The sequence below is a fragment of the Mixophyes fleayi genome, chromosome 4, assembly GCF_038048845.1.
Source record: "Mixophyes fleayi isolate aMixFle1 chromosome 4, aMixFle1.hap1, whole genome shotgun sequence".
Lineage (NCBI taxonomy): Eukaryota > Metazoa > Chordata > Amphibia > Anura > Limnodynastidae > Mixophyes > Mixophyes fleayi.
Genome location: NC_134405.1, coordinates 177483038 through 177503542, shown reverse-complemented (window position 1 = coordinate 177503542; position 20505 = coordinate 177483038). Strand labels below are relative to the sequence as shown.

Below are 20505 nucleotides of genomic sequence, written 5' to 3'. Positions count from 1 at the left end.
ACTTATCTTGTTTAACAACTGCTACTGCTGTGGTTGCTACTTGTCAGTAAATATATGGCCAGTCAGTACAAAATACAATTTCCCTTGTTCATAAAATATAGTAATGTTCAATTAGGTAATAGTTTCCCTTTAACTCAGCGTCATTGTGGTGGAAAGCCGTTACACGGATGTTGAGGTGGGTCATTATGACCCATGTATATCTTATGCCTGATTTTAAGGATGATTTTAGAAGATTATTAGTATATTTGGAATAATTAACTAGTGAATGAGATATTTTGACTTAAGTATGTTGCTGACTTAAGTAGGAAATCTTTTAAAATTAAAACAAAACAAAAACAAAATCATTTTTACAACTAATCAGTTTCACCCAGCTTATCCCTATAATCGCTGCAATATGAAATCAGGTGTCCTGGGTATATAACTATGTAACACGCGTGGTATGTATGAGTGGTCTTGCAATCATTTTTAGCGGGGCAAACATGACATCTTTTTCGAACTCCTGGTACTTTTGCTGGTGTCTCCTCTGAAGATTCTCCAGTGAAATCTCTAATTCTTTCAAGCATTTCTCTTGGTAAGCAAAGTATATCTTTGCGGATGCACAAGTGTTCATTTAGGAGAGCAAGACCTAAGGTTTTGATGAATTTATGTTGTTTTTGCGTCACACTATTATTGTTTCACAGATATATTGTGATCGCATTGACTCCAGACATATTTAGCATGGCATACAAAAAGGCAGGGGCCATTTTTTCGAGTTGCGGATCACATCATATGTTGAACAAAGCTTGTCTGCAACATCTACTCAAAAGAATAAATAAAACATCACATACTAAAATGACACAAAATTGTTACAAAGACATTGAGATGGGGTCATAAAAACCTTTTTGGGCCTGTCTAGTTCTCTACGCTGACGCCGGCTGACTGAGTGGTAGTAGGAAATGGGTAGGGAGGGGTCTTTACTCCAGTTACTGTGAGGTTTGGCAACGTTGCATAGCTAATACCGCTTTCATACTGCCGCCCCAAAGTGAAAAGACACACGTAATTTAAAATGCCCCGGGTCATTATGACCCAACCTCAATGACGCCAGTTGCTATTTTAAAGTAGAAGTTTAGTTATGTTGCATACTACCTGATGCATAGTAGTGTTAAAAGTAAATATAAATTTATCTGTAAGTTATGCAGCTAAAAATAAACACTTCCCACACAATACAAAATACAGCAAAAGAGCAAAGTCTCTGGATATGAAAATTACATCTCTATACCTTCTACACTGCTCATACACAAATAGATCTGTAACTCAGATTGTGCACCAAGTGACTGGAACTGTGTTCAATTCGTCCACCACTGGGCTGGTTAATGCTGAAAATGATCAATGAAATCACATGCTATCCAGTTAATGTGGCTGCCCAATAATCACACAACTGACAGATCATAATTATTAGGTGAAAATTTCCCAGTACCCTAATTGATTTCCATTACATTTTATCAAAGTTGTTGGTTGTTTTGTGTCCATGTATGCACAGATTTTGGACCAGGTTGGTCTAAATTAATGCTTGTCTTTTTTACTAAATACCACAATATATTATGTTGTATATGTAGCTTTTTGTCCTAATTGAGTATCCTTAGTATAAAATACCGATTATGGCTACTGTGAAGTAATAATTGGAGAACTACGAAAACTTGTGGTGTGTAAATCGTGCTATAATGTCCTATGTCAAATATTATATAAGCTCTGCCGATGAGGGAACATATAGAAAAAACCCTGCAACCACAGGTGTTCAAGTTAAGGACATGCAAATGACAGTGTTATATCTTTTTGTCATGTTAATTTCAGATAAATCAATGTCAAAATATGTATAATGTGGCATATTTTAAATGTATAGCGCTATATATGCTACACTCAAAATTTTACAGTCACTTCTAAATGAGGCCCTTAATTATTATTTACTTTTTTAGCAGTTTAGTTATTGCATTATGTTATTTATCATACATAGCTGAAATAAAATACACCGCAGGAAATAACAATACAGTTTTTGCTAATGAATACTATAAATAAAATAAGCTATGAATATATATATATATCAGTAACATTTCTGGTCTACCTGGATGAATTACCCATAATTCTCATATAGAACAATAAAACTCGGGAATAGAATCTTTTGAATGTTCAGTATACATGCATAAACCCTAAAAAAGACTGTCATTTCTTTTACATGACTCATATTTTTCATTCCTTCATTTAAACATTACTATGATAATTGACAGTGTAACTTTAATTTCCTTTTAGAAAATATCCGTGGAGTGAAAATTTGTTCCATGACATTGAGCTCTCAACGGAATCAATGCATGAATGTGAGGATTGCGAGGAAAAAACAGGAAAAATCCCAAAAGGTATACAAAAATGATGCCTCAACAATAATCCTTATAGTGTACACTACAAACATAGTGATAGTCAAGAAAAACATATGTCATGTATGAAGCACAGCAAAACCCCTGATTTTGCTTTGGTGTGTCCTGATAGCCTACATCGAGCACATCAATTTGTATGTCTACTCGTCACCTTTGGGAGACACCACCGCAAGTGCACTTATTTGTAATGAATTATTATTGGTGTTTATTTAGATAACACCACCATATTATGCAGTGCTGTACAGAGAATATTTAATTATTCACTGCCCCATTTGTACTTATGGTCTAAATTACCCACCACACACACACACACACACACACACACAACACTTGGGTCCATCACAGTCAGCAGCCAATTAACCTACCAGTATGTTTTTTAGACTGTGGAGGAAAGCTAAGCAAATACAGGGGGTACATACAAACTCCACACATTTAAACCCCTGGTCGGAATCAAACTTTTGACCCCAGACATTGTCAGGCAGCGATGCTAGCCATTGTGCCACACTGCTGCCCTGAATCAAACTTCAGATTCCTACCACTAGTCCCTTTATACTACTTGGTTAAGTCTGATTTGTAGTTTAAATTACACATGAAAGTAATGGGACATCAGGACTGTCTTTATTACAGGTGGAAATTGTATGTGCAACTGTTTATTACATTACTCGGAATACAACTGGAAATGCTGAAATGCAACTTTGAAGTGCAAAATAGGTCCGATTAAAAGTGTAAGACGAGACCTGAAGACCCTGACTCTGAGCGGGTGCAACAATGAAGTGACCACCTCTGCACAGCATGGAAAGCCCTAACAATATTCCCTCTCCACCCCTTTATCTCATTGCAATAATCTTGATTCACAAGATGAAATCTAATTTCTGCACTGCTCAGCAAAACAAGGCACATGGGTGCGTCTTCTCCATAGGCCTTCACTACACCCCTCTTCCTGTGCAAACTGCCTCTCTGTAAATGCTGCCATCTTGCTCTGTAAGCTCATGCACCTCAGCAGAAATCTAAGCGTAACAAGCCACACAGCCAAACCAATGCTGCCTTTGCACTACGCAGCGGACAATTTCCACTTAATGAAAGGCCATTTTTTTAAATGTCCTTTAAAATGTGTTTTCCTCTCTTTGGAGGCTACAGTTATAGGTAAAATTGTCCAAAACACACACTGTAAGTTCTTTTTTTAATTATTTTTCTTAAAATGTTCTGAAAAGCTTGCAAACACTTGTACAGGAAATCTTATATCTGAGCATATAATGCATGCATCAGTAGATATTGCCATATTGATTTTGTGGCTGAATATGATTGTAAAACATTTATAAACACCAGGGAAATGTGCTCATCATGGTCAAATGATCAAGACCAATTGTAAAATGCATATATGCCGTGATGATTTTCAGGTGGGCCATACAGATAGGATGCTGTAGGGACTGGAGCCATTCTATACAGATTGCCCACTGAGGTTGGAGCCAGAGAAAATAAGTCATCGGTGTGAGTGGGATTCAATCTTGGAAAACATGTAAACTAAATGCTTACCACATACCGACTTTTATCTATAGTATAAAGATTTTTTAAAACAATTTTTATTTATAATCATGTTAATAACTGATGATAAGCCAACGTTCCCCTACAAAATATAATTTTTATCAGGGATACCCATTCCTCTGCAGCAGATTTTTTTCAGTCTGTTTCTTAATAAATATCCCCATATTCCTGTCAGGGGCGGGCTGGCAAATTTCAGCCCGGGGGGCGCACAGGCGGCCGCATCACATGACACACGATGCGGGCGCGTCATTGATGACGCGGCCGCATCGCGTGTCATGTGATGCAGCCGTCTGTGCGCTGATGCGGCCACATCGCATGTCACGTGAGACCCAAACAGCGGTTAGACTGATGCCCCCCTGCCCCCCGGCCCAGCCCGCCCCTGATTCCTGTAAATTCTTAAAGCATGCCCCATTATCCACCCGTGTCTGTTAATGCTTAATGGACATATTTCTGTATTTGCTTAGTATATATTTGATAAAAGCTATTTTAAAAATAAATTGAATAGATTCAAGAGCCTATTGAAACCATCTGAGGTGCCAGTGGAGTACACATGCAGCATTTATTGGCCTATGTATTAATGGCTACATTTCACCTCGTTAATTATGATCCCTTATCACAACAATAAGGGATAATAGTACGTGGCCATTTATTAAAAAAATCATCCCTGGATAGTGCATCCAATAAAAGTCTGTCCCAGCAATGATTTTACTTTAGCATAAACTCTAGGATCTGACCCAGAGTCTTTAATGCGCATGCAAGACCTTAGTGCCATTTTCATTATTTAATGGAGGGGAGAGCATGAAAGCTGCCAGAGAGGGATCCAAACATCCCTTTCCTGAAATGCTCTCATCATAGGGCAGAATGTTTAACGCCACCTTCAGATGTCATTAGCCATTGAGGTCAAGCTTCGAAAAGCCTAGCTTTTTGGAGCTTAATAAATTAGCCCAGACTCAATTCTTAATAGGTACAGCGGTTTAATGCAATATCTAGCCTAATGCAGGAGATAGCTTTGATTTCTCCTGCGTTAGGCTTTCGTTAAATAGCTCTGATACTTAAAAATGTCTAATCCATGCATAAAAGTCTGTTTCCATGTGGTTTAAGGCTTAATATATAGCCCCGTTAGAGAATCTAGATTCTTCATCAAAGACATTGTTTAAATATTCTATAGCATATGATTTTTATATAATCTTGTGTTTAGCAGTTGTGGTACCTTTAAAAATGTGTATGACCTTTAATTACTGCCTCCATAATTAAGGAAGTATCTTTTCTGATCTTGGCTGCAGTGCGGGAAATCCCAGAAGCGGCAGATAATGGGAAGTAAACATAAGTGTAATCTAGGTCACACTAATACCTGGCATGCTGAGTTATGTTATCGTTCCTGGCACATGGAAGGCTTGGACTAAAAGGAAACTGGGAGCAGAAATTATGAACCTGAGTTTGTGCTATAATGGATGCATTTTTATTACAGGTACATATTCAGGCTAACTGCTTTGAAGTTGGTGTTTCAGAACATGTTTATGTTAGCATGAAGACAATCCCAGATTATTGTGGTGTTGAATTATCAGAGCAGTATCGTGTAGAAGGTAAGATCATATAGTTCATTAATTACTATGTGAAATGCACAAGGATGTATTTACTGTGCACTTTGTGTTGACCACTGTGAATATATCAGTTTGAAGCATAAAGCGTAATGTGTATGCTTATCAGAAATTCCAGCTGTTCAAAACCAACCTGTTTGTTATCTTCCATAACTATTGATCACAGGACACTAAACATGATACATTTCCTATATACTGAGCCTTAGATACTTTTAATATATTATCATTTATGTATAAACAATCTAATACATTTTACTAATAAATAAATGTGGATTGGAACCTTAATAAATGTGCATTATTTATAAGTGTAAGTGTAAATGTGTGTGTTATGAATCTGTGCGATTGCGTCATAACACGTGGCGTATTGATCGCAATCGGACGGTAAAACAATATTAATCAATTTGGTTTACTTCATCCAATTATTTGACTTCCACTATTGTCACAGCCCCTTTTCATTACCTCAAACGCCCCTTGCCGTGGGGATAACATCCTCCATGCTGCAGTGCCAGGTATTATTCTCCCGATGCAGCAGAGTACATTTAAAATGTATGGTTTTAAGCTAGAGAAGAAACCGCACCAAGTAACCCATATAATTCCTCGGGGTGTATATATTAGTCTAGCTACATAATGTAGCTAGACTAATATATACATTTAAAATGTATCTTTTATTTATTAAATACACTTTAAGTAATTATTTTATACAATTACTAGCGCCTAGCGCTAGTAATTTAACCCTTCCTGCAATGACCATTAACCTTCCCGGCACTGGAGTACTTTTAAAGATGGCTGTCACAGACACTCACCTGCTATAGCAATATCATCTGCATTTTCAGCTCAATGTACTTGTTTTAAAGTCACTGTAAATCTGTTCAGTCACTTTTACAATTAATACTATTAAACCCTGTAATGTAACCAATGACAAACTCAGGACTTCTGAGGTGGTATTTCAGGTGTAAAAACTGAATATATACATTAACTATCATTGGGGCAAACACTGGATTCTTATTTAATGGCATATTATTTACTTGCAAATGACTTCTGTTCTAGTATCTTCTACAAACTACATTGTATAAGATTTTATTGTGGGGATTTCGAAATTATTTTAATTTTTCTTCCTGGAACATTTTTTTTTAAAATATTTCTGGGCTTAAGGGGATTCCAGTCATATATGTTATTGTCATTCCTATTTCTAGTTATAAGCCAAAGGGTTATAGGATGAAGATATTGCACAATGTAGACTAAATGTAGTTCACAATTCAGGAGATGTGTGGAAGTTTCAAGGTACCCAAATATTTTTCACAAGAGGTCCCAACTTTTATTAAACTTGAAAGTGATTTCAGCTCTACCCATTTTCAATGTATTTTTTTTGTTGATTTTAACAATGTTAAAAGGAACATTTTCTTTCATATGAATCTTTTTTCAAAATTTATAGTATGGTTCATATTTCCTTGGTCCCTCTGCATGAGTCAGTTTATTTCAATATTACTGGTTGACATTATATAAAGGAACACACAACTGACCATGCATTTGAAAATGTCTGTTTGCTGTTCCACACTGTTAAAAGCTGTAGCAGCCTTCACTTTCTTATCTTTAGTATTTTAACACACGGTCATGTTACATTTTGCAGTATTCAGGCATGTGGTTAATATTCAGTTAAAATGCTACACTGAAAAACATGTGTTTTTAATACTTTGTGTAGCAAAACAGGCAATAAGGTTTTCAAGTCACAAATTCTGTAGCACTGCAGAATCATTGCAGAAATAACATACATGAATATGATAAACACGAGTTTAAGCATGAAAACAGTAAAGCATAATAACAAATACAGGAATACAATTACACATGATAGTAACATCACAGTGGCGCACGCAGGGGGGGTTTCTGAGTCTCCAGAAACCCCCCCCTGCGCTAACTAAATGGCAACTATAGCGGCACTGTCTTATACAGCAGCCGCGGCGCTGTCAAAGAAGCGTCCGCGGCGGTGCTGTAGTGTATACAGCACCGCCGCGGACGCTTCTTTGACAGCACCGCGGCTGCTGTATAGGATAGCGCTGCCTAAACGGAGCTGCTGCGCATGCGCAGTAGCTCTCGCGCGGGTTGGGGATTTTTGGTTTTTTTGGGTCGTGGGGGGAACCCCCCCTGACAATTCTCCGTGCGCCCCTGCATTAGGTATATATAGACAGTGGTGGACTTGTCAGGGCGTCAGCTTGCCCGATGGCAAATGGTACCTATGGCCCCCTAATGCTGTGGGCCCCCTTAAACATTAGACAATATGTTAAAAATGTTAGTAGCTTGAAATATAATAGAAGTTCTAATATTATTACTGTATGCAGCTAAAATTTACATTGTATTACTATTTTAATAAAATCCTTTTTAAAGTATACTTTATATTTAAGAATATAATAAATAACTCATCTCTGAAAACAAAAATTCTGATTCAAGTTATGTGAGGCTGACACATACGTTACATAGGCTCGGATCTTTACTATTGCGACTGCTCAATGAAGCTTAGCTGGGGATCCCAATCCTGGGATCGTGACGTGCAGCCGAAGTCAACTCTGTATCGAGCTATTGCAGACATTGGAAATTGACTCTTTGGAAACAACATTGCCAGTTAAGAGGCAGAGTTAAAAGAAAAGTATGGCAGATGAGCTTATAGATGATGAAGGAAATTCCTCAGATTCTCTAGTTGATTTTCGAGTAAATGTGTTTAACCTAGTAATGAACCGTATTGTCCTGTCAGTAGATACACACTTTGTACAACACAAAAGTTGTATAAAGATTTATCCTGCAATGTTTAAAACTATTGCAGAGAAGGGCCTTGATGATGAAGCATTGGAAGGTATTATTAAGCTGTCTCTATAAATCAGCAAAGATTAGGTAATATCGGAATTTTCTTTTGCTTTAAACTTTAATGTATTAAAGTTATTGCTTAATGATGGTGAGAATATGGATTCCAGGTGCAACAAGTGTAAAATTTGTAGCACTTGCTCATCGTATGTTCTAAAAATCCTGTCATCCAACAGACCTCATGACAAGGCATATGATAACTTTTATGAACTTTATAAAGTCATCTGCACACTATCAGTTACTTAAGTCCAATGTGAGAGGACATTTTCAAAGCTAAAGATCATAAAGACAAGGCTGATAAATTCACTGTCTGAAGAGAACTTTCCATTGAAAGGGAATTGTTAGATGAATTAGAAGCAGAAGCAATTATTGATAGATTCGCACAATCATCTAGTGAATTTAAACGATTACTCTTAACATAGTGGATTGCATGAAATATGCTTTAGAAACTTTGTACCGGTTAATATGTAAAATGTTCAGTACATGCAAACTGTTTAAAATGTCTGTTATTTATTTCAAATTAATTTAAAAAAAAAATAAAAAAATTCAATTATAACAATCTTTATTTCAGATAAACTTTAATTCAACTTTTTTTTACACTGATGTATTTTTTGAAAATTAGATTTTTTTCATATAAAAATTAAATGATAGCCTTATAGTTGTGGGTGGTTCCCCTTTGTCTCCTAGCAACCAATATTTGTAGACCACTGTATATAGAGAATGAGTGATGTGTGAACAATAGAGATAAGAGCACAAATTCCGTGCATGTGAGTAAACAAACAGCATAGCACTCCCACAAAGTTCAGTAAAGGACAAGAGCAGGACCTGATTAAGGGTCACAGCCGCCCTAGCGCCCTAGGCTACTACACTCGTTGACGACCCCCCTACCAATATGTGTGTAAATGTAAATATATATATTATTAAGGTGCGTCTAATACATGGGTGTGTCTTATACAAGGCGAAATACGGTATATATATATATATATATATATATATATATATATATATATATATATTTATTCGGAGTCCTGTATTTAAAATGTGCAAAAATTGTATTATAGTGCAAAATTTTAACAAACCCTGAATGATTCAAACATAGCATTCCATTATGACCATATAAAAACAACCCTCTACTACAGACATAGACGATACAATATATGACATTTATTTACAATCATATACTAACATCTACCAGCCCTGTCTATCTAGTATCTAGTTAGTTATCTAGTGACCGCTGAAACTACAGTGAGCATCCACATCACCGCCACACAATACTGATATCCTGCCCTCACAAGCTATTTCATCACCTCCCCCACCAGCCAATTCATCCCCCCTGTCATTTTTATCAACCCGCACCAGACAGTTTATGACCCCCCTATCCAATTCATTAACCCCACCTCTAGCCAGTACATTACCTCCCCATTGCCATTTCATTAATCCACCCCTATCCAATTCATTAACCCCCCCCTTCTAGCCAGTTCATCACCTCCCCATTTTCACTTCATTAATCCACACCCTCTAGCCATTTCATTAATCTCCCCCATCCAACTCATAAGCCCCCCTCCCTCTAGCCAGTGGCAATACACTGCAGCCACACAGACAGGGCAGCTAACAGCATTGGATGTGCTGTTAGCTGCGTGATTGGGTACAGGGAAATGCTGAACAGCCCCTTGAGACCAGGGGCGGCCCCATTAGAGGAGGAAAAAGCCAATCACTGGCATTTGAAGAAAAAACCCCCCAAAAAAAACAGCTTGTTAGTGTGTCGACTACCCCCGCCAGGACTCAGCACCCCAGGCTGCAGCCTGATAAGTCTAGTGGTTAATCAGCCCAGGACAAGAGAGAGGAACAAAACTGCATGTAGTCTCAAAACTTTGATATTGCAATATCGTGCTTGTGTGAAAGATCAGTTATCTGAAAAAAAAAATGCAGCTAGGACATTTCAGTGACATAGAAGAGGATAATCCTTAAATTCATTCTGTTTGAATTGTATTTCTCCCCACTGCGGCTACTAATGCAGGAACAGAGATAGGGCCTCATTTAAAGTTTGATGCATAATGTGCGCCAAGCATACTAAGAAGAAAATTGGAAAATTGATGTTGCAAAATTGTGCTCTGGCATATAATGTGTTAAATCCGACATGTATCAAGATGCGTCACAACACAGCAGTATTCTACACCAGGCATATAAATGTGTACACTTATGCTCAAAGATAGAGTAAAATTGTGGCTTGACAGTATTAGTAATAAATGTGAAAGTTGCTTTACCCTCTTCATACACAATGCAATTTAATGAAGTGTTATATACACAAGAGACAATAGTGTCATGACAATGTTATTAATAAATGTAAAAGTCGCATTTTTCATATAAAATGTAATAAAATACAAACCACTCTCACATCTGTTGTTTACTGCTAAATCCAATGAAAATCTTCTTTCCTACAGAAGTGTAAATGTAACTGACAGATCAGAAATCCGAATAGATGTCCGCAACTTAACATAATATAGCCACAATGCTAGTGAGTAAAGCACTTTTAGTTGGAAAAATCAATATACATACAGCCAGTCAGAAGCAGCAATAGAGTACTGCTGGTGTCATCATCATCACTTTCACTAGGCCTTAGGTACCTACAAAAGACTTGCCTCTAGGAACTGCATCTGGTGATGTATCACCAGATACAATTAGGTTGCATCTCCAGATGGCATGTTACATTTATGTATACATAATCTTACATGTCCCCTGTTCTGACTCTCCAGGTAAAAGTAGCTGCAAGTCTAAGATGCTTTCATATCTAAATTTGGAAACATTTTGGTACTCAGGCACAGTATGGCAATCCTATATGTACGCCCCACATGGACATGTGTCCAATTCTAAGTGAGGCCCATAGTTGTTTCTAAAAAAGCACTAGGCATGTAATGAAAAAAAATATATACCGTATATACTCGAGTATAAGTCGACCCGAATATAAGCCGAGGCACCTAATTTTACTACATAAAACTGGGAAAACTTATTGACTCGAGTATAAGCCTAGGGTGGAAAAGAGCGCTAATTTAAAAACCTAAATAAAAATGATAGGTTCAATCTATGAAATTATTTTTAGCTAAACCATAAATAACAGTAGATGACAAGGAACATTTATAAATGATTATAAAATCATTGGCATTGGGTACAACCTAACCTAAAAAAAAAAAGGGGTAGGGATATAAATGTATGAACATGGTGGCTGTATTGTTTGTTCATTATGTAATTGCACTGTAAATTTTACAAAAAAAAAAAAAGGAGAGAGAGAGAGAGAGAGAGAGAGAGAGAGAGAGAGAGAGAGAGAGAGAGAGAGAGAGAGAGAGAGAGAGATTTTCACTTACCCCGCAGTGGAACGCATATGCGTTCCAACAACAGGAAGTTCGGCATTTGGAACGCAAGTTTGCGTTCCAAATGCCGAACTTCCTGTGTTGGAACGCATATGCAGAAGTTGAAGCCCAGGGACCGGACACCAGGTAAGTTCACCCGTGTATAAGCCGAGTGCCCTTTTTCAGCATACATAAGTATGCTGAAAAACTCGGCTTATACACGAGTATATACGGTATATATAGAGCATAGACAGTATATATAATAAATAGTGGACCCTTTACAAAGCGCAATGGAGGTACGTCTTAAACCCCCTTGTTTTTGGACCAGTGCGCCTAGATGTTTAGCCAAGCACATATCAATGTGCCCGCCTACTCTTACTGATAGATACTGTCTATGTAAATATTGCACTGCATGACAGGCATTTGATGCTGGTGGAGAAATGTTTGTAAGGATGGAAGTCATTATTTCCTGTACGTGTACCACAGAAGTGTACTCCTGGCCCCAGGCTTGGAAATGTCAAGGATATTTAGTACCGGCATGTTAACAAGATGTTTGATTAGCTTAGTGTTTATATACAATGACATTCAGATGGTTTTCACTATTCTAATGTACAGTGACATTTAATATCACATGTTAAGTCCAAATAAAGTGTTACAAGTGTTAAAGCCTCCTATTAACCCATTACTGTACTCTCTAATATATAAGACGTATTCATATAACATGTATTTAATTTTATTTGAATAATACAGAGAAATTATTCCCCCAAGGGCTGATTTAATACAGTCAACGCAATTTCTGAAATATTCTCCAAATTTTAATTTTTATTTTAATAACTAATATGCGATTTGTACTTAAATGTAAAATAATGCTGTTCTGATACAAAGACAGATCTTTTATTTTTCAAACCACAAATCTCATTTACTAATATTGCATTTAAATACAAACTTTGCACTGAACCACAGCAACCAATAAGCAAATAGCTAAATCTGCATAGTGTAAGGCAGATAATGAAAGCTGGTATCTGACTGGTTGCTGTGACTTAGTGCAAATGTTCCACTTAAATGCAGTATTAATAAATGAGCCCTTGAGTTTTTCTCAATGTGTTAATGGCAGTGAGGGGGAGAATTTGTGTTGGGTAAAATATGGTTAAAAAAGTGTTCTGGCTGCATGTCTTCTGTGTAACATTTGTATTTTTTTTCTATAGTGAAATATAATTACGTGTAAACACAATTGTTAACAAGGGTACAATACTGACATCAGTAATATACATATTATAATAAATTATTGTACACTTATGGATTTAATTATTTTAACAGGCATATAATGAGGCAGAGTGAGCCAATTTTTACAGGCAGGATGATTCGGGGAGTGGCAAAATGTCAATTGGTGGAATGGTCATTTTCTTGCTGTCATACACTAAAATCATGGTTTCTACCTTGGTGGTAGATTTTATACTGATTACAATGAATATAGTTTTCTTTTATATTTTACTCCCCAAGGTTTAAGGAATGAACAGGGCAAAATCTCAGTCATAATAATTTGGACCAATATTATTTGTTCATTTGACCAATTGACTCTGTTGCCCCAACCCTTTCCCAGCATCTCTGGCACATTTTTTAAACTATAGAGGGGCAAAGGGCATCAAATGATAGTTTCACAAAACAAGTGTAGTGTTATATGACTTCACATGAAGTGGGCAGACTACAAATATGTCTGCTCATGAATATGGCCTGTAGCTATCTCGCCCAACATTTTTTTCTCATGATATATCATTTATCTATTGTTACTATTTTTTGGTTATTGCCTTTATTACTTAGTATTAGGTCCAAGGGTTCAGGATGGGAGTAATACTAGCAGCGACACTATTTACTAATCAATTTTTATTGACTTCACAATACATTAAAAGAACGCAGAGATTGTACAGATGCCAATACTTCATGGGGCTACTTACAGCAGCAAATTACATGTCTTGTTATATAGCCAGTTAATTAGGTCATTAAAAAACAACTGTCATTTGATAAGTATGTATGATTGTACATTAATTAAATTGTAATTCATTATTGTGTTTACTTAAATGCATTGAATGCTAGATTAAAATGTTTGATTTTGCTTTTCAGGATTATATTATAACAATATGTGTTTTATTTTCAGATTGTCACAACAAGGATGTGGGAGTCAATATGTTATCATGTATATGTAAGTTACAATACTATGCTATTACTTAAGCAGTAGTGTGCTGAAAATGTCCGTTTCACGTATAGTGTATAATGTGCATTTAAAATTGCGGCAAAATGTTTTGTATAAGCAATTGTAAGTAACAGCCCTGAAACCTACCTTACAAACCTACCTTAACTTTGTTGTTTAGACCATAAATCTTTATTTAATCATATATTATATATGCATAATATACCAAAAGTATATATAATAAGCATATTAGAATTCACCCACGGGGGACATTAAAAGCAGATGGGCCTACATAGGACAAGGATAAAAGGGTGATAAGAAAATTAGAGAACCACCTAGAACCATGAGTTGCCCTGGTTTTAGCTTAAATATCATACTGTTACATCTGAGCTTGAAAAATATAAATCCTGGAATTCGCAGTGGTTGGCAATAGGCAACTCTCATGAGATTCATCTGTGGCTCTTTTAACAAATAATAATCCTCAGGATCTTTCTAATAATGCTAATGTCAATATATGATGCATTCACTCAGTATGTATACCATGTAATGCATGATCACTCAGTGACCAGTATGGGGAAAACAATCACAAAGGAACCTATTTTGGTTCTGGGTACACTATACACCGTATATACATACATTGTTTTGCTGCTGCCCTAATAGTGTGATAGTATGGGCACAGTGCAAATTATTATCGCATGAAGCATTACAGTGAGAGCTTAATAATTCCATGTGACCTAACAAATGTACTATGCTATGTATAGTTGAGGAATAATTAGAATTATTACTGTAAGTATAGGTGGCATGCAAGTAAACTGAAGAATGCTGGAATGAGGGCACTACTAACATGATTTACTTAAATGTGTTTTACATTATTAAAGTGGAACTAAACACAAAACATGTTAGCACATATATTTAAAATGTACCTCTCCATACACCTGAAGGTGTGATAGACATACTTTACTTTGATCTAAGTCTTAGACCTTTGATGTGGGCTGCCAAGGAAACTTTAGATGTATCATCCTCCTAAAATCAAAGTGAGCAACTATGGAATAATTTTCCAAGTAAACAGAGTATGATGTACAATGGAAGGGAAACACTGCCATTTACTATCCCATACAACATATCAAAATATTTATTTTAGTAACTCTCCTAAAGTTATAATATGTCAGCCCTGCTCTTTTCCAACTTAGCATGGTCTCTGTGTTTCTTTTGAAAAAGTTTAAACAAACCAGTATGTTGTACTTGTCAAAACAGAGTTTATAATAAGTTCAGCATATGTGGCTATATCCATTGCATTTCTAGGAAAGCTTTTTGTTTGAGAAAAAGCTGCTCACCAAATAGAGCAAGACTAATCAGTTTTTAGAAGCATTCCCAAAAATTTCAGATTTTTTCCACTGTGCTTTATTCTGAATTCAACATTAGAGAGGAGATTATACTGCAATCTTTTTGATGTGTGTGTATATTGTGACAGAGTCAGTGGAAGGAGGCTAAATGGCAGAGGTATGTGACCCAGGCTTCCAGCATTGTGTATGTTAAAACACCATGAAGAATGTGTAGATGTGTGGGTAAAGCATCCCATATGGTATTTCCCTGCGCTAACAAAACATGGGAAGGGTCCATGGTGTTATGTATGGAGAAAGAGAAAGGTGGGCTCCATACATAAGGTCCAGTCAGGGTCTTCTGGCCTGCCAGTCTCTAAACAGACTGATCAAGAGATGCACCTGTGAGGTGCCTGTGAAAAAGGCAGCTAGAATATGCAATTATTGTCTCAGACGTGGGGAGGAGGTGAGTTGCCTCCTGAGACATTCTACTGTGGTGAGCAATGGTATGTTGAGTGTGTGTTTGGACGCAAGGTCCAACACCTGAGAGAGAGTCACTAAAATGTATTAGCTAGTAGCCAGACGGCTAAGATTTTAATCTGTTTTGTTTTGTTTGCAAGCTCGTGAATAAACTAGCTGTGGCTTTTAACCTGAAACCTCTGGACTTGTGTGGTTTACTGTTGCTGTTCGTCGCCATCTTTCCCAAGGAGATGGTATCTATTCCCCTGATTGGTGATACAATAAATATTGTGACAGAAGTACTGGGAAAGTAGTAAATGGAAGGTATATAAGTCCTGAAATTCTGTCATTTGTGCATAAAACCCCAGGGAGATTGTTTTGTTTGGGAAAAGTTTCTCAATTTGTTTCAGCTTAGAAAAAGCTGGTATAAGGGTCCCTGGGGTTATGAATGGAGAGAGAATGGTGGGCTACATTCATCAGGCCCATTCCAGGGCTTCCAACAGACCAGACACTCTGCTGCACCTGATAAGGTACTGTTAAAAGGCTGCTAGGGAGTTTATTCACTCTCTCAATACCCAGGGAGGTGGTCAGATGGCTCCGGAGAGAAACTGCAATTTGTGATCAGTAAGTTCTGTTACTTTGTATATGTGTAGGACACTAGGTTCTTCACTTTAGAGAGGGTGTTCCTGTGTGTTATGTTAGAAGCTGGATAGGCTACGACTGTTATTTATGTTTGTTAATTTTTTCATGCCCGGAGAATAAATCTAGCTGAGGCTAGTTGAACCAGGTCACTGGACTGGTGTGATTTATCTGGCTGAAGTATGTGAGGTATAGACATCTTACCTCAGGAAACGGTACCCCTAACGCGATCATATAACACGATATATATATATATATATATATATATATATATATATATATATATATATATGTATATATATATACATATACATATGTATGTGTGTGTGTATACTGCCTTATGAAATGTGTCACTCAAATGTTTCCTTGAATTCTCTATTAAAAGGTTTGGTATTGTGTTTTCAGGTTTATACTATAACAGCTTTTATATGTGTTTTTCACACCATGGTTTGAAATGTATTTTCTGTGTTTCTACTCAAATATACAATCTATTGTACAGAGAGCAGGGCTTCAATGCAAACAAACAAAAAAAATTTGCTTTCTGAACTACAATTCCCATTATAAAGTCAAAAAGTTAGTGCTGTGAGGCAGTGTTTCCCAAGAGGTGAGATATGGTGATGTTCCTAGTCAGAATGCTACAAAACACTGAAACATATAAATACTTTTTAGAACACAACACTAAACCTATGAGATTCGCCAAGTGACAAAAATGTTTTTGACATGATTGCTACACATAATTCTCCAGCATACCAGGAAGTGGATGGGGAAACAGTACTCATTTTTTCTTTGTGCTGTCATGCATATGTATGTTTGTGGGGTGATATTTTGTAACAAAATGACACCAATAGATTTCCATTTGCCACAAAATACTACTGCAACAGTAACAAATAAGCACAGTCTTAAAAATATCTTTTACAGCGTTTTTTTTGCATTATTTTTACTTTAAAGTGTTGTCTAAAGATACATTAGGGAACACGGTATTTGTCAAGAAGGCTTCATATCCATATTCTTGTAATTTACATTTAGTATTTTATTGACATGCTTGCTGCTAGTAAGTGAAAATTGGATTATTTTTTCCTTATCTGTCCATAAAGTTACTAAGCATGGTAATGTTGACCCAGTGACAAGCATAATACCAGTGGCTCCACACCCACTGTGTGGGTGTGTCTATTGTAAGCCAAGAGTTAAAAGCAAGTCCAGAGAATAAGCAGGGGTCCAAAGTCTGATAGGTAGTTTTCTGAAAGTCAGGGATTAAGAGCCAGAGAGGTAGTCATCTGAAAGCCAAGGGTTAAACATGGGAAGACAACTAGAAAGGTAGAAGATACAGAATGCTGGTTCACCGAGACAAGCTCAATAAACTGACATGTGGGGGTAAATGTATGAACATGCGGGTTCTTCAACACCCGCGTGTTCAGCGTGTTCGGCGATTAAATTTCAAGCGGCGCTGCATTGTAAAGGGAAGTTTCCCTTTACAATGCAGTGCCGCTTGAAATTTAATCGCCGAACACGCTGAACACGCGCGTGTTGAAGAACCCGCATGTTCATACATTTACCCCCTGGTATTAACAGAAAGTTGCTTATATAGGCCTGAACCAGGGGTAACAAGCCTCAGGTGCTGGCAACACATTACTAGCAGAACATCATTAAACCATTTCCTGATGCAGGTCTGCACAGATGAGGTGATAATGAAAAGGATGCAGTAGTTTGTTAACTGAGCCTGTGGCTCACACTGCAGACGCTGCAGTGAGGAAACCTAGAATTTGCGGTTCACATCTAACAGCACCAACATCCTCCTGGTCATTGGTGGTGTCAGGTGGCACAAAAAAGTGTGCCATGCTAAAATACAGGTGTGATTTTAAACAGTGTTCTCTGCACGCTAGCAATGAGACTTTAAGGGGGATATGAGACTCATACAGCAGGGTAAGCACAGGAGAAGACACTATGATTCTTATATGCTCATTAGAGCTATTTTACTATAAAATGTCCAAGGGAGTAATAAAAAATAATTCTACATCTGCGGAAGGGGATGGGCCCCCGAAACATTGTGCACTACTATTATTACTGCCTTGGTGACCTTATAATAAAATAGCTCTTATGAGCATATAAAAACCTTTGTTCCTACTTTTCATATGTATCCTTATTCAGAGATATTTATTGTTGAAGCACCACAGCAGTAGAGGAAGCCACTTGAATAGGAGCACCACTGCCTCTGGATAGGAAATATAGGGGATCTAAACCTCATATCTATTGAACTTTGCATGGAATGAAAACAATGAAATAATATTGTGATAATAATAACCATGTAGGCTTAGTGACTAACAGCAATGCTCTTCAGTTGGCTGCTCACAGTTAAATGCCATTTGTTTCTATCAGTTGCAAATATCACATTGCTCTGATCATTTCAAATTGGACAAAAAGTAAACAAAAATTTATATATATAAACCTTCGCTCATCTGTTAAATTTAAATGCGTGGCATCTTATATATTTCTTAGATAACATAGTTAGATAGAAGACATAAACAAACTTAGTCAAGAAAAAAAATCAGCTCAGCTTAGGATAACAAGAGGCTGTTTATGTGTGAACACCATAAACACATGCTTGTTACATTTTCAGAGCACAGGACCAAATGGAAAGGTGATGATTTACAGGAATTTAGGTTATGAAGGCCTCACTAATATAGACATTTGAATTATTGTTGTTACTGAAACATCTGCATTGTGTCTTGCTGCTTGTAAGAAACATTTCACATTTGATTAATAAAATAGAAATGTAATTTTTTTTAAAACATTTTTCTTTTTTTAGCTGGGAAACTAGATTACATGGTCAACGAGGGAAAGAAAACTATAACTGTACTTGTTTCAAACTTTCTTGAAGAATATGATTACAATGTCCGTCTATGTTTAAAACATTACAGCTGTCATGACATTGGAGCTCATTCAATGGTTAGTACAATTACTTATAAATGCTACCAATACAATTACACAAAACTTTCCACTCAAAGCCAGATATTTTATGCACATGAATCTCATTTATTATGATTACTCTGTTTAGCTTGTTAAGCTACCTACCCATAGACACAAAAAATATAATATGGGTGTCAGGATTTGAACCCAGGGCTTCTGCGGACTGCTGCTCTGCTGACTGAGCTATTCTGAATGCTGGACAGCTCCTTGCCTTCACTCTGTGTTCTAGCTCAGTTTCATTGATCTCATGATGTTCGAGGAGGGCTCCTCCCCTTGAATTCCTATAAAAGCTGGCCTCTTCCTGTCTACCTTGCCAGATTATTTTGCTACCTGCAGTTATCGACTACTCTTGTACCGTCCTCTGCTTGTCCTCGACTACTCCTCTTCCTGAACCCTTTACTTATTGCCTTTCTGTGTACCGAACCCGGTTATTTTTGACCATTCCTTAATATCTTCTTGTGGTCTGCCTTTCTTCATGCTACTGGACTCTTGTTCAGTGTCTAGACTGTTACAGAATAATCTGGCCCAAAAATGGAGCCTGCGGTGGAAGCTGTTCTAAAAACTCTGAAGAACCAAATAAATGAGTTGCAAAAGTTTGCCTGCATTTCTCAGAACAAGATCAGAGAATTAGAAACCGTTGTTAAAACTCAACAGGAACAAATAGCTAAATTGCAGGAAGATTTAACAAATAATGACACTGCTACTGCACAAGTTTTGCGTCCACCATTGCCTGCAAAAAACAGTGATGATCTTCATTTATACAGAGGCTTCCTAAACCAGTGCAGCATTTATTTTCAAATGCAAACTACACAGTCTAATAATTATAAGATGAAGATCTTTTTCATAATCCATCTCGTGATTGAGGAAGCCCTTGCCTGGGTCTCTCCTTATGTTGAGCTAGACAGTGTTATCCTGAAAGATCTGGACACTATTGCAGCTGCTATGGGGCAAGTTTTGATGATCCTAATCGATGTGCCACTGCTGAAGCTAAACGCCATAGACTGCGACAAGTTAGGCGCTCTGTGGCTGAGTATACTGCTGAATTCCGATGCTTGATAGCAGATACCACAGGGAAAGTTCCGTCGTGACTCTTCTAAGCAAGTAAAAGATGAACTGGCCAGGATGGACACCCCTTATGATCCGGACAAATTTATCCAACTGTGCATTCGGATTGATCAAAGACTAAGTGAGAGGCAAAGT

General features: G+C 37.1%; 1 protein-coding gene across 3 annotated transcripts in view; it reads left to right on the top strand.

The window, feature by feature from the left end:
• LOC142150027 (interleukin-17 receptor E-like protein) overlaps nt 1–20505 on the top strand; it is a 76545-nt gene that overhangs the window by 29559 nt on the left and 26481 nt on the right. For all 3 annotated transcript variants that reach the window (XM_075205286.1, XM_075205284.1, XM_075205285.1), the window contains 4 exons: nt 2284–2387; nt 5416–5530; nt 13892–13936; nt 19145–19284. In XM_075205286.1, the coding sequence (XP_075061387.1) occupies nt 2284–2387; nt 5416–5530; nt 13892–13936; nt 19145–19284 (404 nt within the window). The remainder of the gene's footprint in view (nt 1–2283; nt 2388–5415; nt 5531–13891; nt 13937–19144; nt 19285–20505) is intronic.